Source organism: Canis lupus, chromosome 9, assembly GCF_003254725.2.
Source record: "Canis lupus dingo isolate Sandy chromosome 9, ASM325472v2, whole genome shotgun sequence".
NCBI classification, from domain to species: Eukaryota; Metazoa; Chordata; class Mammalia; order Carnivora; family Canidae; genus Canis; species Canis lupus.
The window spans coordinates 14,866,868-14,894,643 of NC_064251.1; the positions used below are offsets into that span (position 1 = coordinate 14,866,868).

The 27,776-nt window shown below is 41.6% G+C and overlaps 1 protein-coding gene and 1 long non-coding RNA gene across 8 annotated transcripts; one reads left to right on the forward strand and one right to left on the reverse strand.

Annotated features, from left to right (window-relative positions):
• STRADA (STE20 related adaptor alpha) lies at positions 1 to 27,701 on the forward strand. 6 transcript variants are annotated; one of them, XM_025436721.3, is made up of 13 exons: positions 1 to 77; positions 8,952 to 9,016; positions 10,724 to 10,781; positions 13,029 to 13,057; positions 18,401 to 18,503; positions 19,333 to 19,454; positions 20,904 to 21,012; positions 21,130 to 21,253; positions 22,933 to 23,104; positions 23,628 to 23,732; positions 25,935 to 26,176; positions 26,469 to 26,511; positions 26,687 to 27,701. In XM_025436721.3, the coding sequence occupies exons 2-13, from the start codon at positions 9,005 to 9,007 to the stop codon at positions 26,900 to 26,902; spliced, it is 1,335 nt and encodes a 444-aa protein (XP_025292506.1). In that variant the 5' UTR covers positions 1 to 77; positions 8,952 to 9,004; the 3' UTR covers positions 26,903 to 27,701. The 6 variants fall into 6 exon arrangements, with proteins under 6 accessions (XP_025292506.1, XP_025292510.1, XP_025292504.1 ...); XM_025436725.3 differs by having other exon boundaries at positions 26,791 to 27,701; XM_025436719.3 differs by having other exon boundaries at positions 24 to 77; positions 8,952 to 9,040.
• Positions 6,819 to 20,904, reverse strand: LOC118355689 (uncharacterized). Of its 2 annotated transcripts, none has more exons than XR_007413155.1 (2): positions 20,499 to 20,904; positions 6,819 to 15,738 (listed from the first exon to the last, which is right to left on the reverse strand). It is a non-coding gene; the product is annotated as an uncharacterized LOC118355689 (long non-coding RNA). The 2 variants fall into 2 exon arrangements; XR_004818669.2 differs by lacking the exon at positions 6,819 to 15,738 and adding an exon at positions 16,747 to 18,772.
• Positions 27,702 to 27,776: the final 75 nt, after the last annotated feature.

Here is a 27,776-nt window from a genome sequence, read left to right on the forward strand (position 1 = left end):
CGGCCTGGCGGCGCGGCCCTAAACTAAGGAGGCGGAGCTGAGACGGGGTCGGGACTGCTTGCTAACTCCAGGACCAGGTACCGGGCTGGCGGGGCCGCCTGGTGCGCTCCAGGGACCGGTCCCTTCTCGCCCTGACGCCGATTCCATCTCCTCCGGGGCGGGCCTTCGTCAGATCGGCCATCCCGGCGCCCCCTCGCCCTCCACGGGCCCCTTTGCACCCAGTCCTCCTCGATTTCCCGCAACGAGGGGCTGCAGCCCGAGAGCAGAGTAGGCTTGGGCCTGCCTGGGAGACCCTGGAGCGGAGATGCCGGGCGAGAGGGGCGAGCGCCTGTTTTCCGTACCCTTCTTCCCCCCTGACTCCTAGGTGGGGAGCTTGGGGCCCAGGTGTCAGTTTGTCCTGTCCAAAGAGGAGGCCGATCCTGTGCTGACCTGACCTTCTGTCCCATCCCACCACCCCAATTCCCATCTCTCCCAGGCTGGACCGGCAGCGAATCAAGCCCCCTTAGGAGAGAGATTTAGGGGACTCCCTGAATCAGCAAAAACAAAGAGCTTCTAATGTCTTGTTTTCCAAGAATGTTTGGGTGCCCACAGATTAGGGGTGGAGATGGGCGGTGGGGGTAGGGAAGTGAGCGCGAGGAAAGGAGAGTGGTTAAATAAAATTGTTCCAGTTTCCAGGAAATGGGGGACTAATTTTTCTGCCCAGCCTTCTTTTAAGATAACCTAGCATATTCTAACTTGACTTTCCCCAAAAAGGAAAAGCCGTTCGAATTGGTCCTTTTCTTACTGTATAATACCTGTTGAAGTAGAACCATATTCCAGTGTGTATTTGAGGCATTAGGACAGTTCTTTGACTGATTCATGCTGTTGAAAGACACCCAAGATTGTTTCTTATTCTTGAGAATTGAAGAAGCTGAGTCTCATTTGGTTACCTGCCTTAGGCCAAGAGCCTACTCAGCCATTTGTTACAGTGCTGAACTTAAGTCTATTCCCTAACCCTTCAAACAGGTTTCTTAGGGTATTGTGACTCAGATGTTAGTGTTTGTAGTTGTAACCGCAGACCTGGATGAAATTTAGAAAAACAGTGACAAAAATAGGGGAAAAGGAAAAAAAAATAATAAATCAAGGTGAATTAATTCTTTTCTATACTATTTGGCATCTGGTCAGCAGCACTGTCAAATCAGGTGATGTCTTCTCAGTCAGTCATCATTGTATCTTTGTAGACACTTTCCCCTGGACTGCTCTATAATCACTGTGGTTGCTGGAGCACAGGCTTTGGAGCAGATCTAACTGGTCCTCTGCCACTTGCCCGTGTAATTTTGGGCATTTAACCTCTCTGAGCTTTTAAGTTCCTGATCTGTAAAATGAGGAAGATAGTACTTATTGTGAGCTGATCTGTGTGAAGCGTTTAGCACAGATCCTTGCACCTCGTAAGTTCACCATAAATGCTTGCTGCTTTTATTATTTTTGCGATTAACAGTTTAACAGATACGGGAGTGCCCATCTCATATGTTGGGCACAATAGCCCCTGGTAATGCAATAGTGAGCAAGATGCATTGGCAATTAGCATTGTGGTAAGTGTGAGGGTTGAATATGGAGGCTGACACCTAACATGTAGGGGAAGGGGAGGCGGGGGGCAGTTAGAGAGGACTTCTGTAGCACAGGACACCTGAGATGAGTAGTAAGGAACTACAGGTTAAAGGTAACAAGGCCAAGGGAGCAAAGGTGGTCCAAGAGGGGAAGAAATTAATTTTTTCTTTGGACTCCCATTTCCTACCTGCCCTCAGGTATGATGTCCCCAATATAGACCTATCCCAAGGCTTGCTTCCCAGCCTTCTGCTTTTCTCTCCGCATTTTTTTCAGTGCATTTGTCACTTGTATAGCTTTGGCGCTATCTCCCAGGCCCACATAGTCATCTCTAATGTGTCTCTTAAGCATCAGTCTTACTTTTCTAACCAACTGCTATATCTTCTCACTTGAGATACATAACTATTTTCTCAACCTCAACATGATTTAAAAACTCGAACTCATCTTTCCACTAGAACCGCTTCCACCTCTGAGTTTCCTGTTTTGTCGCTGACACACTGTTCTTTCCCAGTTACTTGGGAAAAAAAAAATCGGAGTCATTCAAGTTGTCTACAGTAGAATAGGTTCCCGATAAGGTAGTAAGTCTCTGGCTGGGGAAGTTTTCAAGCAGAGGCTAAATAATCTTACATCCAGGAGTTTGTGAAAGCTGTTCCTCCGAAGGGTGGAGGATGGGCTAGATGACTTATGATGTCCTTACTAACTAAATATAATTTCTTTATTTTCCCTTCATTTCCTATCCATCTGTTTCTTAACGTTCCCTCTGCTACAACTCTTATCACACCAAATATGGCCCATATAATTGTGTTCTAACTGGAATTCCTTTCTCTGAGGAATTCCAGAGAATTCCCTTACCTTCTCCCATCCCTTTGCAGATTAATATTCCTTAGAATATTTCTAGAACAAGGCTTCTCAAACATTAGTACGATGGTCCACAGATCAGCGACATAATCATCATCTGGGAGTTTATTAGAAGTACCAGGCCCCGCTCCAGACCTTCTAAATCAAAACATGCACTTTTTTTAAAAAAAAACCTGCACTTTTAATAAGATCCTCAATTTATTTGAATGCACAATGAAGTTTGAGAGACTAGACTATCTTAGACCACTGTTTTGTGTTTGTCACCATTCTGGTCAAAACCTACAGTGGCTTCCTAGTGCTGAAGAAAATCGATGCATATAAGGCCTCTTCATTGTTCTCATTTATCTGGAGTTAGTTGTGCTTCTATAACTGGCCTCACATTAAGTGGAGAAAATAGGGATCCCTGGGTGGCGCAGCGGTTTGGCGCCTGCCTTTGGCCCAGGGCGCGATCCTGGAGACCCAGGATCGAATCCCACATCAGGCTCCCGGTGCATGGAGCCTGCTTCTCCCTCTGCCTATGTCTCTGCCTCTCTCTCTCTCTCTCTGTGACTATCATAAATAAATAAAAATTTAAAAAAATTAAAAAAAGTAAGTGGAGAAAATATGCAAAGTGCTAACATACTTCTCGGTACTTTGGGTCAGTCAATCAACATTACTGAGTGCCTACTCTATGACAGGTAGGCACTATTCTAGAAACTGGGAGATACACATGTGGACAAAACAAAGTAAGCACTAAAAATCAGTAGCTACTACTATTTCATGCTTGGAATTCCTCCTATTTGACATTGAAGCCCCACCCCTTCAATAAAACTATCCAGGTCTATCTCAGCTTATAGTAACCATCTTCCCTTTTCCTGAACACTGTAAGGGCTTGCCCATTTCTGCTTGTGCATTCCCCAGACCTTGCCGAATTAAAAATTTTTGAAGATGGGAGTTTGAACATCCATAGGTTTTTTATAACTATGCAAGTTAATTTGAAACACATCCTGGGTTGAGAACCAATGTTCAGATAATTAAAGAAGCTGTTGATGTGGTAGTCTAGGACCAGTTCTTAGGTTTGTTATATTAATTTATATGGTGTTTAGGGATTGACTTTATTTTCTATTTCCAGTATTTTCCAGAGCTGGACAGTTCTGCAGATAACAATCATCTTTTTATCTACATTAATATTCTATTTTCTTTCTGTTATAGACTACAAATGGATATGGATCCTGTTTCCTCTTAAGTTTCTTTTGTACAATGCTTTGTGTTTAATGTTATTAAATAATTTGCACTCTAATAATCTTTTTATTTTTCAAATTTAGTCAATATTTTTACTATTTCATGCCAGGATAAATGATTCTCAACATGGTGATGATCTTCTATGAGAAGATTAGGATAGGGGTGAGGATAAATGCAATTTGATAAAAATCTATAGGTGATTTCGATTAAAAACCATTGCTTTGATTTCTAAGCAGTTCAAAGGATTCCAAGAACTCTATGTACCTGATTAAGTTTGTATTCCCATTGCTATACTATATACTACCACAATCCCTCAAAACTCCAACCCACCTAAAAAAAAAGAAGAGAAATGTGGCAGGGATTCTTCAAAGGTATTTCCGATTATTTATTTTAGTCATTTTACTTTTAAAATAATTTTTGTTGAGATATAATATACCTACAATAAAACACACCTACATTAAATGTATGGTTTGTTGAGTTTCAACAGATACATTTGTGTAACTACTATGCAATCAAGGTACAGAAATTTCCATCACCCAGAAAGTTCTTATGCGTCTCTTTGAAATTAGTTCCTCATCTCACCCTTGGTCCCAGGCAACCAATGACCTGCTTTGTGTCATATTTTTACTTTTTCTGGAATTTCATGTATATGGAAACAATATGTATATTTATATCTGACTTTCACTTAACATGATATGATTGTATTTATGTTTGTTCCTTTTTATTGCTGAGTAGTATTACACATTTTTTTTTTTTTTTTTTACTTATGAGTTGATAGACATTTGGATTGTTTCCAGGTTGGCACCATTGTGAACATTGCTGTTATGAATATTCATGTACCAGTCTATGTGAACATATGTTTTTATTTCTCTTGAATAGATTACCTAAAGCAGACTTAATTGGGTCATGGGAAACTAAACTGTTTTCCAAAGCGGTTGTTAGACTAGTTTGCATCCCCATCAGCAATGTTTGAGTTTCTGTTGGTAGGTATCCTTGTCAACACTTGGTATTGTCGGTCTTTATTTTTAGCCATTTTTAGCCATTTTTGTAGGTGTGTGTAGTGGTATCTCATTGTGGCTTTATATACATTTCCCTGATGACAAATGATACTGAGCATCATTTCATGTGCTTAGTGGCCATTCCTATATCTTCTGTTCATATCTGTTGCCCATTTTTTAAATTGAGTTGTCTTATTGAGTTGTAGAAGTTCTTTAAATATTCTGTATATAGATTGTTTTGTAGACACATGTGCATGCTCGCATGACTCACACACACACACACACACACACACACACACACAGTTTCCTCCCAACTTATTTTCTTAGTGGTGTCTTTTGAAGGCAGAAGTTTTTAATTCTCAAAAAGTTTAATTTACCATATATTTTTTTTTTTACTTCATGTTCTTGATGTTCCTTTTTAAAAATTTTACTTATCCCAATATCATGAAGATTTTCTCCTTTGTTTTATTTGGTAGTTTTAACTTTTTCTTTAGTTCTGTGATCCATTTCAAGTTAATTTTTATGTATCGTATAAGGTAGAGGTGAAAGCTCACTTTTTAAATTAGATATTAAGTTGTATCTAAATTATTTTTCCCCCATGGAATTGCTCTGGTCCCTCTCTTGAAAATTAATTGACCATACATGCATGGATCTATTTCTGGATTCTCTGTTCTGTTTCATTTATCCATTTGTCTATCCTTAGACCAAAGTACACTGTCTTGATTACTATAGCATTAAAGTAAGTCTGGAAATCAGATAATGTAAGTCTTCTTTGTTCTTTTTCAAAATCATTTTGGTTACTTCAAGTTTCTTGTATTTCCATATGAATTTTAAAATCAGCCTATGAATCTCTTTTAAGAAGTCTTCTGGAATTTTGATGGGATTGCACTGAATCTATAGATCAATTTGGAGGGAGTTGACCTCTTCACAATATTGAGTCTTCCAGTCTATGAACATAGCATGTCTTACTTATGTTTAATACCTCTTAGCACTGTTTTGTAATTTTAAACATACAGGTTCTTATTCATAATTTTTAAAAAATATTCCTAATTTATGTTTTTGTTGGAATTGTAGGTACTTTCATTTTTCTAAATTTCATTTTCTAATTGTTCATTGCTAGTACATAGAAACATAATTGGTTTTTTTAATAAATTTATTTTTTATTGTTGTTCAATTTGCCAACATATAGAATAACACCCAGTGCTCATCCTGTCAAGTGCCCACCTCAATGCCCGTCACCCAGCCACCCCCACCCCCCGCCCACCATAATTGGGTTTTGTAACTGACCTTTTTTTTTTTTAATTTTTATTTATTTATGATAGTCACACAGAGAGAGAGAGAGAGGCAGAGACATAGGCAGAGGGAGAAGCAGGTTCCATGCACCAGGAGCCTGACGCGGGATTCGATCCCAGGTCTCCAGGATCGCGCCCTGGGCCAAAGGCAGGTGCTAAACCGCTGCGCCACCCAGGGATCCCATAACTGACCTTTCTAAATTCATTTTTTTAGGTCTAATTTTTTTTTTTTGTAGAATACTTAGACTTTTCTACATACACAATAATGTTGTCTATGAATGAAAAGTTTTACACCTTCTTTTCCAATCTGTATGCTGTTTGTTTCTTTTTTTTCTTTTTTGCATTGGTCAAAGCACTAGTACAGTGATGAACAGAATTGATAAGAGCAGACATTATTGTTTTGCTTCTGTTCTTAGAGGAAAGTCACTAATTATTTTTACTATTAGGTATGATGTTAACTATACATTTTTCATACATATCTCTATTATTTTTAAAGATTTAATTTATTTAAGAGAGAGTGCAAGTGGGAGGAACAGCAGAGGGAGAGGGAGAACCAGACTCTGCACTCAGTGTGGAGCCCAATGCAGGGCTTGATTTTGACCCTGAAATCATGACCCGAGCTGCAATCAAGAGTCTGACACCCAGCTGACTGAGCCACCCAGGTGTACTATTCATACATATCTTATACCAAGTTGAGTTGGTAAATTCTATTCCTGTTCTATTCCTATTTGACTATTCCTAGTTGGTTTTTTTTTTAAATCATGAATTGGTATTGAATTTTTTTCAGTTGCTTTTTCTCCATCTGTTGAGATGATTATATATATTTTTTATTGTTTACTCAGTTACTCTGGTAAAATTACATTGATTCTTTTTTTTTTTTAAGTAAGCTCTGTGTCCAACATGGGGCTTAAACTCATGACCCTGATATCAAGAGTTCATTTTTTTTCTCCCCACCCCACCATTTTTTTAATTCCTTAAAATTGGTTGTTTTTTTATTTGCAAACAACTTCAGACAAAGTTTGGTATACACTGATTCCCTTTTTTTTTTTTCTGACTCACTTTTTAATGTTAAAACAGTCTTTAGTTCCTGAGATAAACCCTACTTGGTCACGATACATTATGCTTTTAGCCATTCTAGATAGAATTTTCAATAGGCAAACATAAAACAAGATCAGGATGATATTAAAAAAGATATATTTCAGAAATGGCAAAAGCTCTTGTAAGTGTGTAACCAAAATTTAAAAATTAGTAGAGGGGTTAGAAAATAAAATTGAAGAAATCTCTTGGAAAGTAAAATTGTAAAATGGGAGTAAAACAAGTATAAATTAATTCTAGATAATTCAAGAAGTATGTTTCTTTTTTTAAATTAATTAATTTATTTATTCATGAACGATAAAGAGAGAGGGAGAGACACAGACAGAGTGAGAAGTAGGCTCCAGGCAGGGAGCCCCACGTGGGACTCAATCTCGGGTGTCCAGGATCACACCCCAGGCTGCAGGTGGCGCTAAACCGCTGTGCCTCTGGAGCCGCCCTAGAAGTATGTTTCTTTTAGGAATGCTATAACATGAAAACAGAGAAAGCGGAGGAGACAAAATTATCAAATAAATAATGCAAGAGGGATCCCTGGGTGGCTCAGTGGTTTAGCGCCTGCCTTCCGCCCTGGGTGTGATCCTGGAGTCCCAGGATGGAGTCCCACATCGGGCTCCTTGCATGGGGCCTGCTTCTCCCTCTGCCTGTGTCTCTGCCTCTCTCTCTCTCTCTCTATGTGTCTCTCATGAATACATAAATAAAATCTTAAAAAAAAAATAATACAAGAATATTTCCCAGAATTGGAAGATACAAATTTCCACACTAATAAGGCTAAGGTAGGGGAGCCTGGCTGGCTCAGTTGGTAGAGCATGCAACTCTTTATCTCGGGGTCATGAGTTTGATCCCCACATTGGGTGTAGAGGTTATTTAAAAAGTAAAAAAAAAAAAAAAAAAAAGTAAGATTTTATTTATTTATTTGACAGGGGAGCAATAGGCAGAGGGAAAGGAAGGAGCAGGTTCCCTGCTGAGCAGGGAGCTGGACACCAAGCTCAATTACCAGACTCTGGGGTCATGACCCGAGCTGAAGGCAAATGCCTAACCAACTGAGCCACCCAGAGGCCCCCCCAAAATAAAATCTTTTTTAAAAAATGGCTAAGTGTAACTGGCCTAGAATTAGTCTGGATTGCAACAGGAGGATGGAGGGCCATAGATAGGCAGTCTCTAGGGAAAAATTGGAATGGATGAGTTTGAATGTATGGTAAAATATATTGATTAGATAAATAGCAGAGATGTAGTTCTTACAAAAAGTTAGTAATAGCTATATGGGAAACCAAACAAGGGGAAAAAATGAGTTATTAACTCTAGGAAAACAAATGGTGTACAAGAAAACAGACATGGTTGTCTTTGCCTCAGCTCTGAACCATGTTTCTGTAGTCATAAAAATGTAAATGTGGACTGTTGACTTAATTGAACATTATGCCAGAATTATGTTGGGAGAATGAAGGCAGAAAAGTAGGGTCCACGAAGGTGATGTAGGAGAGCTTAGTCTTCATCTACGACAGTAGAAAGATAGTAGATAAATGTCTGAAATGGGTAAGTCATGGCCATACAAACATTAAGAATAATAATAAAAAGCAGGGTAAACAGCCAAAGAATTGAAGGTAATTGCTTCTGGGAAAGGATCAGAGGGGAGTTGGGTCAAGATAAATTTAAAAATTAAAGAAGAAAACCATCTAATAACAAACCTGTCTTTTCTAATAGAGATTGCAGTATTTCTGAATGTAGTTGGCTAGAGTACATCCAGTTTTATTGCCACTGAAAGGTTCTCTAAACCAATCTTTAAAATATAGAAATTTATAGGTCTAGTACAGTGCTTTGAATGATAGACTCATAGTAAGTTTTGTTAATCAAAAGATATTTTTATAAAGGGAGATTTGACTAATTCAACCTGTTTCTATTTTTCTTTTAGGTTTAAATTTTTGAAATTTTTGACATTGAAGTAGGTCTACACATTAGGAACTCATGTCTTTTCTTGTAAGTAAACCAGAGCGAATTAGGGTGAGTGTTTCTATTCTTCTGGCTTTACTATTTTTATTTTCTATAAAGTAATGTATTTTGGCAGATATTGTAGGTGGGTTTTTTTTTTATGTGATGCTCAGAATCCTATGGAAGTGAGGCATGTAGAAAGTAAAGAGATATTGCAGCCTCTACTCCTGAGAAAAAAGCTTGCAGGCAGAGGCTGACCAGAGACACTAAATATATCAACCAAGACACAGCTTGTCTGATAGAGAAGAAATGGTGGCTTATTTTATGAATATCACTCATACAATATTAAATAAATTGATGGCCCTTTTCACTACTGATATGTAATTACTAATAAGCTGCCTATTTCCTATGTATTTTCAGTGAGTTTGTGTGTTTTAAAAATCAGTATCAAATTGTAATTATTGGAACACTTCCTAAGTATTAATAAAAGGTTTTAATTGAAGACTCTTTGAATGTAAAAAATGTTATTACACTTGAAAACTTCACCAGCTAAAATGATCTCAAGAACAAATACTAGATTTAGGTTCTTTATAAGCTTCCATGACCTCATAAAACAGCATTGTATTTTATTTATTATCAGGTATTTAATTTCTAAATGCAGTAGTGATTATTTTAAAATTTTGTAACAAGGCAGAAGTGGTATAGGACACATGAACATACCACTCTCTTTAAATATTAAAGTACATTCTATTTTGTGATACAGTGCGTATTTTTTATGCCAACTTTTTTATTTTGGTTGTTCTTTTTTTTAATTTAGAAAACAATTGATATAGAGAAGGATAGAATGATGTTATAGTTCTAGTTCTTAACCTGTATTATACAACTTAATTCTGAATGTTACTTAATATTTTTTCTTATGTTTGTGTATATAAGAATAATTTATACTGGAAAGAGCAAACTTCACTGTTAATTAAGAGGAAAAACAGAATCTCTCCTTAGCCTGAACTCTGCCTGGTGGAAAGAATGCCCCAAGCCAAACTTGAACACTAGTCCTTAAGTGAAATTCGATCTTGATTCCATTACTTTTACATACGAGCTTCTTTTCTGTTTCATCCTAGCCTGATTCATGTGAAACCAGACAACTGATCAGTATTAATGAAATCCAATACTCATTTGAAATAGGATAGTAAAGTGAACCATGACTGGTAAAGTTAGAGTGTCCTTGTAAACCTGGTAGAAAATGTAAGTGGTGATTGATGTCTTTAGTAATCCTAGTGGATGAAAGAATTGCAGCTTACTGTTTTCTTTTATAAATTAACAGTGGCTTGTGAAAAACTGTTTCATCTCTATTTTCCAGATTATGAATTCCAGTAGCATTTTTCATATTGGCATTCACAACCCAAAGCATCTGTAGTAGACAGCCATTGAATGAGTAAGACAGAACCAGAAGATAGTTTTATGTATAGGAAGGACAAAAAACTTTATTATTATAGGGCCAGTACTACATTTTTCTCATCTCTGTCAGATTTAAGGATTATTTATCAGATTAGACAAAAAAGAATAGATAAAGGAATTAACCTATTGTTTTCAGTTTATTTTAAATCAGGATTCTTTTTAAAACTTTTCCATAGAAATGCATATTAACTGTACCATATGATTTTTTTTTTTTTTTGTAGTTTGTTTGTTTAATGGCTGATAGCTAATTTTTTGTGGCTTGGAAGAAATACTAATTCTCTTTGGGGTTTTCCTCTTTAGCGGTGGGTCTCGGAAAAGTTCATTGTTGAGGGCTTAAGAGATTTGGAGCTATTTGGAGGTAAGTACAGTATGGCATTTAGCCATCACTTCAGGATAAATGTCAGTACTCTTGTTGACTAAACTAATTTCCAGAAATTAGCAATTTTAAGGGCAAGTGTAAACTATAGTAGTTCTATTTGTTTGGCTCCATTTTGAATCCATGGTTTCCAAAGATTTGAGGACTCATCTGGCAGTTGACCTTGGCCTGTTTTGATTGTTAGAAAGTCAGTATTTACATAAAGGCATTTTTATTTCTAAGTATTCATCCAGTTGAAAGACATATTTTTAAAGGAAAAAACTAAGTGTTTAAAAGCTTCTACCCCTGAAAATTTTAAAAATAAAATTATATAGTAAGGATAAAAGTACTAGCAATGATAAAGAAGTTCTGGTTTTACTGATCAATCTAGTTGACTCATCTTTTCATGGTAGAAATTATGACACTTAAGAAAACTAGGGAAAAAATCTATCAGGAAGAAAAATATTAACTAACTTCCTGTTATAAAATCCACATGCTGATTTTGGAAGTCATAGCCTTGCAATTTTGAAGTTTAATAGGGCCGGACACTTGCCTTTGATTCTTTTAGACTTGAGCCTTTTTGAGAACTGCGATCTTAAAGGCAAAGAAAATTCTTTTCTATAAAAATAGTAGTAGAGCCCCATTCTTTGTGTCTGAATACCAAGACGTGCTCTTCAGCAACTATAGTTAAAGAAACAGGTTCTCAGATTGAGTGCATTGGTTGACTGATCCAAGCAAAATGTTCTCAGTTTAGGCTTAAGATTGAGAACGGAGACTTCTTAGTTACTAGGTGACACCTGTTCATTTATTTGCCCTAATGCCACTCAGAAACTTTCCAGAGGAGAATTATTTAACTTTGTAGCATTATATTTTAGACAAATGAAAGTTTAGAAAAATGATGAGTTATTTTTGTCTTAATTCCGAAGAATAAAAATTAGCTGCACAGTAAAGGAAAAGCTAGTGAAAAAAAATACTATGTTCTGGTCCTGTTTTCACTATGTTTATGTTTGTGTATATAAGAATAATTTATACTGGAAAGAGCATACTTCACTGTTAATTAAGAGGAAAGGTAGAATCTCTCCTTTTCTTCTCCTCATTAACGGGAATACCATGGTTTAAAAGTAAGCATTGGCATTTATAAAAATTGAGTTGGAAGTCCAGTTTACAATTAATTAGTTAAAAATATTCCAGTATGTGTGAATTGAATTAAGGATTTTGGTTTCAGCGTCTTGAGTGTAGGATCTTTGGCAGTCTTTTGACAATTTCCTAGTCTGCCTTCTCCTCTGCAAGAATGAACTTGATTTCCTTTAATCCATTCACTTGGCTTCTTACCTTTAACAGATTATTTTAAGTAACTGCACCTGCCATTTGTATACCAGAAAACTGATGTCCAAAGCCAAAAAAATAATAGTAATAATCTTATTTTGACAAATTGAAGCTAATTTACTCTGTAGCTGGTTTCCTCTAACAATACTGTTGGATGCTCTGAATTCTAATTAAGATATTTGGAAATGTGTGATCATTCTAATACTTTCCAGTTAAAAATCGACTTTGATGATTTTTCTCACTTTCCTAGAATGATGAAAATAAAAAGGACAGATACAGAATTTGTCTGATTTAAGGGCAGAAAGTTATCTCCGTTGTCCTTTGTTTTATTTGTTTTCACATAGAGTTGCAGAGTGCTAAAAAGCCCTTGCTTTATTTATATTCAGAATAGAATGTATGTGACTGGAGAATCTAACCAAGTAATGGTCCTACATATACATGTTGCTGTATTAAAACCTTTTTGCCCTTTTCTTTTAAAGTCTGTTTTCTAGTCCCTGCACTCTCTGGGAAATAGCCAACCATCTCTATAACTTTATAATGAATGTTTTGTTCACAGTATAAGACTGAAACCAGCCTATTGAAAGTAACACTGTGTGCTGATGGAAAGTAAATGTAAGACTAGAATTATAGTAGCTGAGTTATTCTTGCCAAAGAATACCCATAGAATAGTAGCCTTGCCATGTTTTGAAGAGCCATAGACCCATGTTTAAAACCCCATCCATGTGTAGTGTTTTTACTGTAGGCCTCTCCTTCTGTGTGTACATGTGTGTGTTCATATGTAGTACTGTGGGCACTTTTTACTATAATGACTCTTAAGTGGTTTCTATAAATAAATGTAGTTCTAAGTGCTGTAACTGCTGTTCTGAATGTGGATGTGTCTTCTGCTACAAAACAAAATGCCAACAATCAATTTTTCTACTCCAGAGCAGCCTCCGGGTGACACTCGGAGAAAAGTAAGTGACTTTCTAGGCTCTAGCACTCTGGCTGTTGCATGGGGATGACTTCTTGTGGAAATCTGTGTTTTTTGTTGGCTTATCATTTGATGTTTCAGCTTATCTCATTGAATTTTATTTGTAGTATAATTCTTTTGCTTGTAGAAATTCAGGTTTCACCCTGGAAAGATTTCGATGTGTACTTTGGGAGCTAAAAAAGTCTCAAGGCACTTGTCTCTCTTGAGGATGAAGGTCTCCTCCCCTTCCCCGCTCTACCAGTCACCCACCACCCCATCCAAAAAAAACAAAGTTTCAACAGTCTAAGATGTGGTTATCTTTTTAGTGGCTAGTGGTGCTAAATTTTCCATCTTTGGTCTATTACTAATCGATTTCAATCCACAGAGATAATACAGAGCTCTACCAAGATGATAGGCAATACCTGAAATCTCCTACCATAAAAACAAAACCTCACACTAAAAAGTACAAAACAGAAGGTGTATTTTTTTTTATTGGCAAAAGTTGAAAGACTCTCACCCTGCTTCCTACTCTTGTAATTTATTTTACCAGAGTAACACCAGATGTACACAGTGTACCATGCTGTTTTTGATACTGTGAATCAGTGTCTTATAGAGGATAAAGAGCCCTTTTCTAAATAGACTTCTTATTCTTTCCAGATGACAGACATCTGTACCTATCGCAGGCAGTCCCACAGTTGAAGGATGGTGACATTGACTAGGAATTACTCTTTGAGGCTTTGGCTTTGCTTATCTATCTAGTCTGCTAATAAGGAGCACCTCTCCATCAGGTCTAAATATTTTCCAGTCAGGAGACCAAAAACCATTCCCTGTACCATCAGTTAACTATTTTCCCAGAACAGAATGCCCATTATATAAAATGTTTATATTTTCACAGCTGCCGGTATTATGCCAAGAATTATCCTGTGTGAAACCTGTGTGTGGGGGGGTGGATTTAGCATTTCACAAATATTGTCTTTGTGTGTTCTATTATACTTGGTTTTAAACTCTTTAAACAAAGTTATTTCATGGTTATTTCTATCAGTACCTTATGTATTTTTCAAATGCTTCAAAAGGAATAAAATGCTTTTCATGGCAGGGGAAACTAAGAAGCTATGCTAGAATTAGTTTCTCTAGACAATTTGAGATGATACATCACACTAATACAACTATGCCATGCTGTGTTTAAAGAAAATGGACTGAACATTTCACCCTTTTCCATCTGAATTTTGGCCTTTTGTAACTCTGAAGCAGTATACTGATCTAACCCCCTCTTTTGTGGCACTATCAGACCAGACCTCTTCCTTTCAAAATATTGTCTTTGTTAATTTGTTTGTTTTCCTAAATAAGGGTTGGTTTCTCTCTGAGTTCAGACCTATAGAACATCCACAAAGTAGTTAATTGGCCGTGTTAGGATCATTGCCAGTGAGATGGGGACGGCAACCACTAGACTAGTTCATCTCATGCAATTCCCCATTGCCAAGAACTCACATTCCCAATTACCTAAAGAATGTATTTCCTAAAACTAACACTTTTGAGTAGTTTTCTGTAGTCAACAAAGATAGTAGAAATATTTGCCAGGTTACTGCTTAATCATACCAGTAGTCTATTGCATCATTTCCTACCTATGGTCAACAAGTGTCTCTTTAGTTTGTAGCCTACTAGACAGTATGTCTTCTGTGTACTCATAGCAAGGAAGAGGGACATAGGTCATAAAAAAGTTATCTCAGTAGTTTTTCCCAAGAGAGTTATTTAAAATGCACTTAATAAGCATTTAATCTCACAACTCCACCTGTCCTTCATAGTCTTTTTTCAAATTAGAGAAATATTCAGGAGTTTGCCTGGAAATCAGAGAATACCTTCAAATATATAGTAGTTTTGGATTTGTTCTCATTGGGACTATATTGCTAAAAAATGCAATACTTTCTCAAAGGCAGGTACCAGATTATGATCTATAAAGAGCCCGTAGTAACAAGTGATCTACCATGAGGTACCATAAGGACTGGTGTTTCCAGTGTAGGTCATTAAGTTGAACTCTGTCTCTGGTGGAACTAGCTGGTACATCCACTCTGCTTTCCTCTTCAGCTCATGGAAATGACAAGGTCATGGGCAGGAAACCTTCTCAGTTCAAACTTTGCTTAAATGATCTTTGTAAGTGCCAGCATCATTGTAGGCATTGGGCAACACCTCGGCGACAAGACAGACAAGGTCCATGCCCTCAGGGAGCTTGCATTCTGGTAGAGGAAGCAGGCAACAGACCAATGAACTGCAATGATAACTTTCTGTGAGGAAAGTAAAGCAAGATGGTAGAATCAAGTGACTAGAAGCTGCTTTACTTTGTTCAGTCTTCAGATGTTTAAGTTGAGACCTCAGTGATAAGGAAAAAGCAGCTATTAGAAAATGGGCAGGGGCAGGAGGCAGGAAAAGAGTAGGGCAGGAATGTTCCAAACAAAGGGACTGCTGGCATGAGCTTCCTAAGACTGAAGTATGCCTGTTCATAGGGGTCAAGTATAGCAAGTCATGGATGTGGTAAGGGATGAAGTCTTTAGAAGTAGGCAGGGGCCGAATCATGTGGCTACTCACAGGCCAGAGTAGGGACTTAGGATCCAGAAGTCAGCCCCTGGGTTTTGTGTTAACTGATGACACTGATTTTATTGAAGAGTAGATTGATACTTGAGAAAATAGGATCTGCAAGAGAACAAGAATACGTGTAGGCGATGAGAGGTATAAAGTTAAGGATATGGGACTCAAGACTAACTTAGCCTGCAGCTTGTCAGCTCTAAACAAATGGTTAGTTGCAATTTCAGAGCTCCCAGTTTGGACTTTTTGCTCAAGTTTTGTCCCTTAGTTTTGTATCTCTCACCTGTCTGAGGCACTTGGGATGTAGTACCCAGTATCTTAGGATTATTCTGAAGATCAGACTGTGTCAAGTTACACTGGCTATAAATGATCCTAGAATTTGTTTTCAGAGCATTGAAAACACAGATAGCTATAAGAACCAAAATCAAACCAACCTTAACTATTGATCGAGCTCTTAGGATTCTGTTTTCTCTGTTCCATCTCATTTTTGAACAGAAGAGTGACCAAACAATAGGCAGCAAAAGAGGGAGAAGAGTAGAATTCACAGGTAGTGCTAAACTCGTCACATATTTCATCTCATTTAATTGTCACAACAACCCTATAAACTGGAAATTATTCCACTAATGAGATAATGGAGATCCAAGAGTTGAGAGTGACTTGCCCAGGGTCACAGAGCAAGTGATAGACCTGAGTTCAAGTTCTGCCTCTCTCTGGCCCCTGAGCCTATAGTCTTTGCATTAAACTATATATTTTACTTAAGATAGCCTTTCCCATGTTACCTTTTCCAAAATTTAACAGGTGCACGGTATAAAAGGTTCTCTGGATCAGTAGATTTGGAAAATGCTTGGGTTAAACAGTTAAGTTTCCTTACTACAAAACTTAAAGGAACTTAAAGCCTTTTATGCGAGCATGCCTTATAATTCTCCATGAGACAGAGGATGCTGCATTTTCTCATTTAATTGGATGTGTAAGCTGTTCCTGTGCATTAGCTGCCAAGATCAGTGTTCTAGGGGGCCTACTTTGGGGGAAATCCTACATTAAAACAACCCAGTAGAAAAATGGACAAGAGGCAGAAAGAGGCAATTTCACCTGGGAGAAACCCACATGGCCAATAAATATGTGAAAAAAGATGTTCAACTTTATTAGTAATCAAGGAAATGTAAATCAAATCCACAATGACATTGGCAAAAATTAATCTGATTTAGTAATAGAGGAAAATGGGTCAATGAGAACATACATATAATGCTGGAGGGAGTATTGATTAGTATAACCACTTTGGAAAATTTTACATTATCTTGTAAAGTTGATTGTTCATTTACATGGTAACCTAACAATTCAATTTCTGGTTATAAGCTTTCGAATAGCTCTATGTATACATCAGGAGACACATTCAGATGGGTTTCTAATAGCATATTCATGATAGCAGAACTGAAAACAACCCAAAAAGCCCATCAACACTAAAATGGATAAACAAGATGACTATTACACATCATGTGTGTATAGCATGGCTAAATACAACAATATAGATGAGTCTTAGAAATATGTAAAAGTTAAATTAGAAATGTGCTGACAGGGCTTTCTTTTGCTTGACTAGATTCCTCTTAGTGTTCTAGTAAGTGGTGCAAAAGGAAGAACGACACTTGGTTTCTTTCCCCATTGGCAGTGTGCACTCTTCTGAAACCAGATGTGCTTAAAATGTCAGGGACACCCAGCAAGGTGGTACCACCATGTCAGAACATTCTCAATTCACTCTCTTCAGGCTTGCACTGAGTCTGGGGCCTTTCATGTGTTCACAAAGACTTTTTCATAACTTGAGCTCAGGTTTAGGTATATAGTTTATGACATTTGAGCTGGCCTAAGGTTCTCCATTTCAATAGGACACACATCTGAAGAAAGAGAATCCAAAAGAAAGAAAAACATGGCTCCCAAATCATGCAAATAAATGTAGGTCTGGGAGAAAGAAACAGCCTTTTGAGCTAAAGGAAGAGCTATTGGTCTGCCATCAATTTTGCTGGGCCCCCTTTTGCTGGACCTCAGAAGCCAGAGTTATGATGCCCACATCCTAATTGGCTGGAGTCCAGCTTCATTTGCAGCAGGAATGAGGAAGCAGGTTACTTCCGCTGCCTGGGATCCTGGCTGAGACCTGACAGCTCTGTTCCTTGCCCTGCAGCCCTGTGTGTTGGCTGTTCTTTGTTTTTTGTTGTTTTTTGCTTCAGTTGGAAATGTCAGAGAATAATTGGTCTGGGCTTTTGGTTTGCTAAAGAGAGGACTTCTTATGGCCACATTTTCCCTGTAGCAAGATTCAACATGTGACCTTTGGAATCTTGTGGTCAGGACCTTCACATAGGACCCCAGTGGAGCAGGAAACTCAAGAGAACCCTCCCCACCTCTACCTCTCCATCCCCCTTCTGTTTTCTAAATATGCCTTTCTCCAGACATCTTTCCCCAATTAAGAATTTCATAGTTTTTAACAAATGAGCCAGTTGTTGGAAAGGACAAGCAAATCAACAGTTGACTGGAACTGGCCCTGTCCCCCACCCCCATTCATCGACAGTGCTCATACTTACTGGCTCTGATGTTAGTGCTGGTGACTACACTGAACATCTGATGTTTTACATTTCTCATCAGATAGTGCTGGAAAAATTTCTTTGACCCAGAGTCAGAATTTGCATGTTTAGATGCCAGTCTCCTGAGGGGTCTGAGTTACCACCTGCCTACTCCCATCCCACACCCAGTTTTCTCTTATTAACCTATTTTTCTTTTTCTTTAGACCAATGAGGCGAGCTCAGAGTCGATAGCATCCCTCTCTAAACAGGAGATCATGAGTAGCTTCCTGCCAGAGGGAGGGCGCTATGAGCTACTCACCGTCATAGGTAAAGTCCAGGAACTGCCATATTCAGGCTCCAGGGCACTGCCACGGTCTTCTCTGCATCTCCAGATGAGTGTGTGCCAAAGGCTGTCAGCTAGTTAGCAGGATTCAGGGTGACCAAGCAGCCATTTGTGGGTATCCTTTGCTTTGGTTTGCTTTGCTTCTAGGTATGGGTAAAGAGATTATGTTATCAGGAGAGAAGCTCTTTTTCAATTTTTTCTTTTTGGCTGTATGCTTCTGATGTCCTGGGCCATAGTCAGTTCAAATGGTTGGCTGAGGGATCCCTAGGTGGCGCAGCGGTTTGGCGCCTGCCTTCCGCCTAGGGCGCGATCCTGGAGACCCAGGATCGAATCCCACATCGGGCTCCCAGTGCATGGAGCCTGCTTCTCCCTCTGCCTGTGTCTCTGCCTTTCTCTCTCTCTCTCTCTCTCTGTGACTATCATAAATAAATAAAAATTAAAAAAAAATGGTTGGCTGAGAAGGAATGGAGAGGAGACAAATCAAGAAATGTCAGCCACGAGGGTAACAGTAGTGACAGCTTTTTTTTTTTTTTTTCTTTTTAAGTATTTGAGAGCAACGAGAGAGAGAGAGTGAGAGAGAGAGAGCCTGAGTAGGGGCAGAGAGAGAGGGAGAAGCAGGCTCTCCACTGAGCAGGGAGACTAAATCGGGACTTGATCCCAGGAACCTGAGCCAAAGGCAGACGCTTAACTGACTGAACCACACAGGTGCCCAGTAGTGACAGTTTTAACTTGAATTTTCTTTTTAAATCAAGTCTCTTTAAGGCAACCTTTGATGCTGTTGTCCTTGTTCATGGCATTCCCCTTTTCTTTTAGGCAAAGGATTTGAGGACCTGATGACAGTGAATCTAGCAAGGTACAAACCAACAGGGGAGTATGTGACAGTACGGAGGATTAACCTGGAAGCTTGTTCCAATGAGATGGTGACATTCTTGCAGGTAATAAAGCATGAATGGGACGCTTGAAGGGTGGGCTCTTTGTTTCAGTAGTAATCACAAGGCATCTCTTACATCTGTCTTCTGAAAGTAACTGGCAGAAAATGAAGGTGGACCTAACCAAGAGGTCGCAGAAGTTCTTAAGAATTGTGAGCATTTGGCACTAAGGACTCTATAATGCTTCTCAGGCCAATTTAGAGTCCCCTCCTCTTCTCCAAAGACTCTTTTGTGGCTCACTGATTCATTTATTTATTATTCAGAGAGGCTAAGTAACTTGCCCATAGTCACACACTCTCTACCACTTGTAGATATTCAAGTGGCAGACAAGTGCAGTCTTGTTCCAGGTTGAGGGCAGCCTGCTCTCCCATGACAGCCATCTTCTAGCTCTCGTCCTGTTTGTCCGAGTTTCCTTTCTGCTGGAGAAGCACATTGCTGCCTTCTTGTTAAACACGGAGAGCCCACAGATCCAGTAGCTGACCGGGGACTAGACTCTCCTTCCATGTCACAGGCTTGCACTGTGAACTCCTAAGATTCAGGGCTCGGGTCAGTGTATTCTCAGCAGTGGGCTTGCAGCCTCTCCTCCTACTTCATTCATAACGTGTCTCTGAATTCATGCTCATCTGATGGTGCTCTACTACCCACTCTTATGGTCAGAGTAGTTTTGTGGGTCTGAGGAGGGAACAAGAAGTCAGCTCCAGCTTAGCGATTTGGGAAGATAGATATCTGAGTTTATTCTAGAGCATGTTGGACTTGAGGGTTCTTGTTTTAATTCTTTGGAGTAGTGGATAAGTAGTAGCTATTGCCTTTTTGGCCTTAGCCCCTGTCCCAGAGGCGAGACCCCCAGAGTTTCTGTAGTTCTTTTGTGTAAATTCATTTTAAAATCCCTTAGGTCTGACACTTTCTGTAGCTGCTCTCTCAATCCCAGGTTGCTGGAGAAGTACCTTCGAATATCTAGTAGTTATTGTTTGCTCTCTGATGCTTTGTTTCTTTGTTCTATCAATTACAACATTTTCCTTTATAAGAGGAAAACATTTTTTGTTTTCTTACCTTAAAAAGGAGTTCTATGACTTATTCCTTGAAGTCGAGCTAGGCTTATTACTTCCTGTCTTCAGTCAACAGTTGGTTCTCATCGTTTCCGAGGTGACGAGCTGGGACCTTCTGTGATGTTGTTAGCAGTTTCTCTGTTGGTGGAGAATCTTTCTCGAGGCTCTTTAAGATTGGCTGGTGGAGCCAAACTGGGGCAGAAGCTGGCAGAGCAGTGCTGGCTTCCCTGCAGAGACAGTGGAGCCTGACATGTCTCCTACAGGTGACCACCCGCCTAGGCTGCTCCCAGGATGCTCAGCAGTGCTCCAGGGAGAATAAAGTCCCCATATTATTCCTGCTGCCACTTCCATGTTGAGCGTCCTTCTTCAGCGCCCCTTGATTCTGACTTCCACTTACCATTGCTTTCAGGGGGAGCTTCATGTCTCTAAACTCTTCAGCCATCCCAATATCCTGCCATATCGAGCCACCTTTATTGCAGACAATGAGCTGTGGGTTGTCACATCATTCATGGCATATGGTGAGTGGGACGGGGTCCTGGCAGAGAGGTGTTCTGAGAGCACCATCGTCAGCTGGCTCATGTGTGGTTTCCTTCTCTGTTACCCTTCCCCTCTGTCCCCACAATTGTGTTCTTCAGGTTCTGCAAAGGATCTCATCTGCACGCACTTCATGGATGGCATGAATGAACTGGCGATTGCTTACATCCTGCAGGGGGTGCTCAAGGCCCTGGACTATATCCACCACATGGGATACGTACACAGGTGCATTTTTCGACATAACTATAACTGTCCATCACCAGAGCAGGGTCTGTGCCCGGAAGCCCTCAGATAAACGGTGGAAGGTTGATTGAAGCTGGCGAAGTCAGAGTTTAAACCAAGGCTTGGGCCCTGGTCCTTGCCTCTGACTTGGTAGAGCATTTTGTCTGTCAGTGCTGCCTTTATCTGTCCTGAGCGGCTTGGTCCTGAGTACCATGTGAGAAGAACATCTGACATGGACCCCTGCACCCCACTGCCCCTCCCTTCCTTGGAGCACCCAAACTGGCGTATGTGCGAGGGATGTCAGCCCTATGCTGCGAGGCTAAGGGGAAGGCAGGGTGCTCAGAAAAGCAGCTCACGGTAGGGAAGATAAGGAAACTGGGCCCCTCCCTAACTCCACATACAAAGGGGCACTTCAGATTGATTATGTATAATAATCCATGTGTAATGTCAAAATGTCTAATATAAAACTACAGACTTAGAAGGAAATAGTTTTATGACCCGAGGCTTCTAGGTATTTTAGAAGCACAAAACATAAGACCAAAAAAAGAAAAAATGATGGATTTGATTACATCAAGATTAAAGGTCTCTCTCTAATAAAGGACACCATGAACAAAATTAAGAAATGGGTAACAGCATGTAAGAGTAAGCTTTGTCTAAAACACACAGGAGATCTGTAACAAGGAAATCCTGTGAATGAGTAAGAAAGAAATAGGAAAGAATAGAAAAAAGAGCAAAGGGTTTGAAGTTTATAAAGAAGAAACCCAAGGGAGACAGACTAGGGAAGAGGCTTATCCAGGCCTTATCAAGTCCAGGAAGCAGACTTGGGACATTTGGGCAAGGATTACCTGAGTCTTAAGTGTCATATTAACAGACACTCAAAGCTAACAATAATTAGAAGAGCAAATAAAAACAGGAGGACGTCACTCTATACCTGAGACTGCTGTAATTTGGAGGCTGAATGAGGCCCAGTGTGGTAAGGAGGTGAGTTCTCTTATCAGCGTAGTGGAAGATGGCCTGACATGATCAGGGTCACTCGGGACTGGGACCATCGATGCTGCTCTGGGTGTACGCTCCCAAGAAACCCTCACACAGACCCCTTCAGGGGACATATGTGGATGTCATCGTTCATGTTCATGGTGGTTAGAAGCAGTGTCAGTGCTCCTTCCTGGGACAATGGATGAGTAAAAGTGTTAGATTCCACCCCAGGGTACAGGTGGCAGTTGGGAGCAAAGGTTGATTGTAGACAGGTGGCAGCACAGCTGGATCTTCCAAACAGCACTGAGAGGTGAAGGAAGAATGAGATAGTAAATTGAAAATATATACATATAGAACCCTGCTACAGTTTACAAGAACACCTGCAAACAAAAAGTACAGATTCAAAGCAGTAGATGGTAGGGAAAGCAGGGGTCTGTGAGCATAAAAGAGAACTTTAACAAAATATAAATAAGTTTTAAAGTCAGGTGATTCGTAAATTGGGTCATGCTATTTTCTCTTTTATCATGCATGTGTTATATACAAATACATGTTTATGTATATAGTATGTACATATACACATGTAAAACACACACCCAAACACTGCCAGGGAGAGCGCTGCCTGGAGCTAGTATGTGAAGATCAAAGGTCTGTGGCATAAGGGGCTCCTGCTGCCCCGTGACACCCTCTCTCCACCCCCATCCTCCCAGGAGTGTCAAAGCCAGCCACATTCTGATCTCCTCCGACGGGAAGGTCTACCTGTCTGGTTTACGCAGCAACCTCAGCATGATCAGCCATGGGCAACGGCAGCGTGTGGTCCACGACTTTCCTAAGTACAGTGTCAAGGTTCTGCCGTGGCTCAGCCCGGAGGTCCTCCAGCAGGTCTGTGGACTGAGTCCCAAGGAGCCCCCATCCCTCACCAACCTGAGTTTCCTGAGGGAACCTTCTGAAATTTCCCGGGATCGGGCGGTGCTTTGCTTCTGAGTGGAGTGCAGGGTTCCAGAGGGAAGGGTTCCTGCTCAGTGTGGGCATTACGTGCCCATTGCAGATGGTGTTTTTTCCCCCTCTGTGGGGCCCCAAACTGGACCTAATGCTATTTCAACTCCCTTCAGAGACCTTCCCATCTTCCAAGAAGAGTGAGCATTCTGGAAATACTTGGTGCTCGCCACATCCCTCCACTAAGCAGGAGCATGGGGTCCCACATTTCTTCCTGCTTGCTATACAACATGAGACATTCATTCCTTTAAAATATCAGCTATTCTTCAGTAGTTCAGGCAAGGAGAATGGGCCATATTTGAGACAGGCATTCTTTTCCTCTCCTGGGATGTCACTCCATGCCCTTCTCTTCTAAGAACAACCAAGGCTACAAATGGAGTGATCTGTGGCTTTTTTTCTCCTGACTTAGAATCTTCAGGGTTACGATGCCAAGTCTGACATCTACAGTGTGGGAATCACAGCCTGTGAGCTGGCCAATGGCCATGTCCCCTTTAAGGATATGCCCGCCACCCAGGTGAGCCTGCAGCCTAGTTTCCTTCTTGCCCTCAGATCTCCCTCAGCATGCCTTACCCCTCTGTGGGAGGGAACCCCGGGGGGGACAGCCCCTGTTGTAGGGCCTGGGGCAGGAATACAAGTGAAAGCCCACATGGCATGTGTCTATTTTTTTGTGTGTGTGGGAGGGAACCCCGGGGGGACAGCCCCTGTTGTAGGGCCTGGGGCAGGAATACAAGTGAAAGCCCACATGGCATGTGTCTATTTTTTTTTTTAAGATTTTATTTATTTATTCATGAGAGACAGCGAGAGAGAGAGAGAGACAGAGACAGAGACACAGGCAGAGGGAGAAGCAGGCTCCATGCAGGGAGCCCGACACAGGACTTGATCCCGGGACTCCAGAATCACACCCTGGGCCAAAGGCAGGCGCTAAACCGCTGAGCCACCCGGGGATCCCCTGCACGTGTCTATTTAGATGTATAAATCAAGCAAACACATTTTTATAAATTTATAAAATATATTGTGTCCTCCTACCTTGCTAAATACTTGGAAGGCCAGTTTCTAACTTGTAGTTCTCAAACTTCTCAGGTTCTGGGTTCTCACATTCTGGTCTTGGGGACCTCTCACCTACAAGTTCAATTTCTTTTCATGCCCCTTATAATAACTACTCTTTGGCCACTGCTTGGCACACACAGTCAGTGATACTGTGTACCTTTGGGAGACAGACTAGGGAAGAGGCTTATCCAGGCCTTATCAAGTCCAGGAAGCAGACTTGGGACATTTGGGCAAGGATTACCTGAGTCCTAAGTACCTGGAGCATGATCTAGAACTGGGAGGGTGTGGGGGTAGGCTCTGAGCAAGCCTCTTCCTTGAATCCACAGATGGCCCTATGGGAAGAGGGGCAGCTAAAGAATGGCCAGAGGGGGAGACTGCAGAGCAGGGGGCCCACGGAGACTTCTGGGAGGATGTGACATTTGACCCTTGAAGGCAAATAGGAATTAACTGTGTGAAGAATAGAAACTAGGAAGGAAGCTTGTAGACAGAGGGAACACCATGTGCAAAGACTCAGAGTCAAGAAAGGATAGGATCTGGGGAATGGCAGTAGTTACCAATAGCTGAAGTGCAAGTGCTTTGAGGGGGCTTCTCGGTGATGTGGCTGGAAAAGGAAGCCAAGGGCTTTGTGTGCTATGCTAGGGCATTTGGTTCCCATCCCAAAGCATTTGGAAAACTGCTGGTGGCTTTTAAGCCCAAAAGTGATAGCTTCAGATACATAATTTTAGAAAGATTATTACAGCAGGTGGATTAGACTAGCAGACTAGTAGGAGGGTATAGAAACCTAGGTAAGGAATATAGAAAAATCTAAGACAGTCACAGAAAGGTGCTCAGGAAAGGTAAAGGGCTATGTGAAGTGAACAAGAGGTACGGGTCCAGAAACAGCACGGTCCAGTAGCACTTTCTGAGCTCATAGGAGTCCCTTATTTGTGCTGCCCAGTACGGTGGCCACTAGCCACCTGTGTCTATTGAGCACTTACAGTGTGGCCTGAATTGAGCAACTGAATTGTAAGCTAAATTTAAATTAAGTATAAACAGCTATATGTGACTGGTGGCTACCATATTAGGCAGCACAGCTCTAGAGAAACTTCCAGGTTTCTGGCTTGGAAGTTCACAAGGACAACCCTAGTGACAGCAGTCCTTAAAGCGGGGCTAGTTTTGCACATGTGGACCGAGGACTTCGGCACGGCCACCCCAGCTGAGCCTGCCCCTGAGTGCACTGCTCCCGTGCAGCGTGCCACCGTGATAGCCCAGGGCGGGGCAGGGCGGGTGCCACATACGCACCCCTTCAGACCCTGGGTACAACAAACGGGCTGAGTGCCAAAGAAAATGACCTGATGGCCGCCTTCACTCTGGGTTGAAGGCCGTACAGTTCAAAGGATGTGATAATGTCTTAGAAATAGGAGAGGAGACTGGGAGCCCCTTCCTTGCAGCCACGGTCGGGAGGTTGCATCTTTGTAGGCCTTCTCCCCTTCCCTCTGGCCTAGCTAGGGTATGGCTGCTTAGCCAGTGGCCAGCATTCCTTTGGGAAAATTAGACTTATCCCGCTTCTCTTTTTTCTACTCCCCCAAGCCACTTTTGTATATTGGGAAAAGTATATTTGTGAAGAAACTATTCTATAGACTTCCCAGGGGCCCCCCTCCAGCCTGGATCCTGGCTCTGTCCTCCCCAGATGCTGCTGGAGAAGCTGAATGGCACAGTGCCCTGCCTGCTGGACACCAGCACCATCCCCGCTGAGGAGCTGACCATGAGCACTTCACGCTCAGCAGCCAACTCTGGCCTGAGTGACAGCCTGGCCACAAGCACCCCCAGGACCTCCAATGGCGACTCGCCATCCCACCCCTATCACCGCACCTTTTCCCCTCACTTCCACCACTTTGTGGAGCAGTGCCTTCAGCGCAACCCTGACGTAAGGTATTTCCTCTGGGCTAGGAGTGGGCTTTCAGGGGAGCATGGGGCGGGGTGGGGGGGTGGAGCTGGGGCATTGAAGGCAGAGTTTGGGAGGATGCATCTGTCCTGTAAAGGGCTGGGTTCCCAGAGGAGTCCTGAGCTCCTGTGGCCAGAGACTTAGAAGCCAGCTTGGCTGTCGTTTCTTAGAGGGCTGAGGGAAGAAGTAGAGGATGCTTGAGGATGAGATGTAAGCAGCAGGATTTTGGAAGTCTGGGGCACAGGAGTGACCCTAGTCTCTCTTCCCCTTTCTTTACAGACCAAGTGCCAGCACCCTCCTGAACCATTCTTTCTTCAAGCAGGTACAATAGCACTTTTCCAGTGTTCCCTGGGTTTTTTTTTCTTGCCTGTGCTTCTAACTACCTTGTACTCCCTTAGCTTCAGGGTCCCTAGATATATTCTCTCCTCTTCCCTTTGAATCAGAGAAATGGCCATGTTTCTGAAACCCTTTAAAGGTGCTGCTCTTTCCTCTCATAGAGATTTTTGGCTCTAACAGACCAGCTGTCATGGGGCCACTTGCCCCACGGTGTCCTGGGAGCCAGAGCAACAGGATCCACCCCCACCTGTCTCTCCTCCCTCAGATCAAGCGACGCGCCTCAGAGGCTTTGCCTGAGTTACTACGCCCTGTCACCCCCATCACCAATTTTGAGGGCAGCCAGCCTCAGGATCACAGCGGAATCTTTGGCCTGGTAACGAACCTGGAAGAGCTAGAGGTGGACGACTGGGAGTTCTGAGCCTCTGAAGAATGCACACGTTCTCCATCCCGGGACACATGAGCCCCGGCGGGGGCCCTTCCCGAGCCCTGGCCACATTCCCACTCTCCTGAGTGCAGACTGGGTAGAAAAGACATTTCTGCCAGGTTGGTTGGCCACTTACTCACTGGGAAAGAAATTCCTGGAGAGAAACCTTCATTACTGCTCCAGGACTTCTGAGACATAAGGGAATCCTGGCAGCCAGTGATCAGAGGCCGGGAAGCTGACATTCCATCCTGGGAGCTCAGGTGACCTCTTCAGAAGGAAGAGATGCTGTTCTGGCCCTGGAGGGCTGAAGGCCAAGCCCAGGGTTTGACTCCTTGACCCAGAGGATTGTGTGACTTCCTCTTCTCACTCTTGTCCTACTAGCCTGTTCCATCCTCTTCCTCTGCTCTCAGATCCTGTAGGTCCATGGAGGGGCAAGCAATAAGCAACCTGCCCCCCACCCTAGCCCCCAGACTTCTCCCTAATAATTGAAGGGAAGAGCATTTTTTTCTTGTTAAGCACCAGGTTAAGGCTGGGGCAGTCCCTCCTCACCTGCTCATTGCTTGGGCGGAAACACCTTCCCATAGTTCATCTGTGTGGCTCATCCCTTTCCCACCAAGAGCCCATCTTACTGCCTCCTGTCGGCACCTGGAGGCTTCCTCCAAGGCCACAAGGTCTTGCCTAGCCTGAGGACTTAAGTCCTTGTGCAGCTTTAGTTTCATCGCCAGAACAAATTAAAATTTTTGGAGAATCCATTGGAGAGTGGTATTGCTGTGTGCTGGCCACGCAGGCTGGGACAGGAGTCCCTCAGCCCCACATTCTGGCATCCC

Bases quoted from the DNA above. Each gene is read 5' to 3' on its own strand.
- STRADA (XM_025436719.3), top strand. From the start codon at position 9,005: ATGTCTTTTCTTGTAAGTAAACCAGAGCGAATTAGG. The intron at 10,782-13,028 runs GTAAGTACAGTA...TTTCTACTCCAG, and splicing joins AGATTTGGAGCTATTTGGAG to AGCAGCCTCCGGGTGACACT. The intron at 23,105-23,627 runs GTCTGTGGACTG...CTCCTGACTTAG, and splicing joins GCCCGGAGGTCCTCCAGCAG to AATCTTCAGGGTTACGATGC.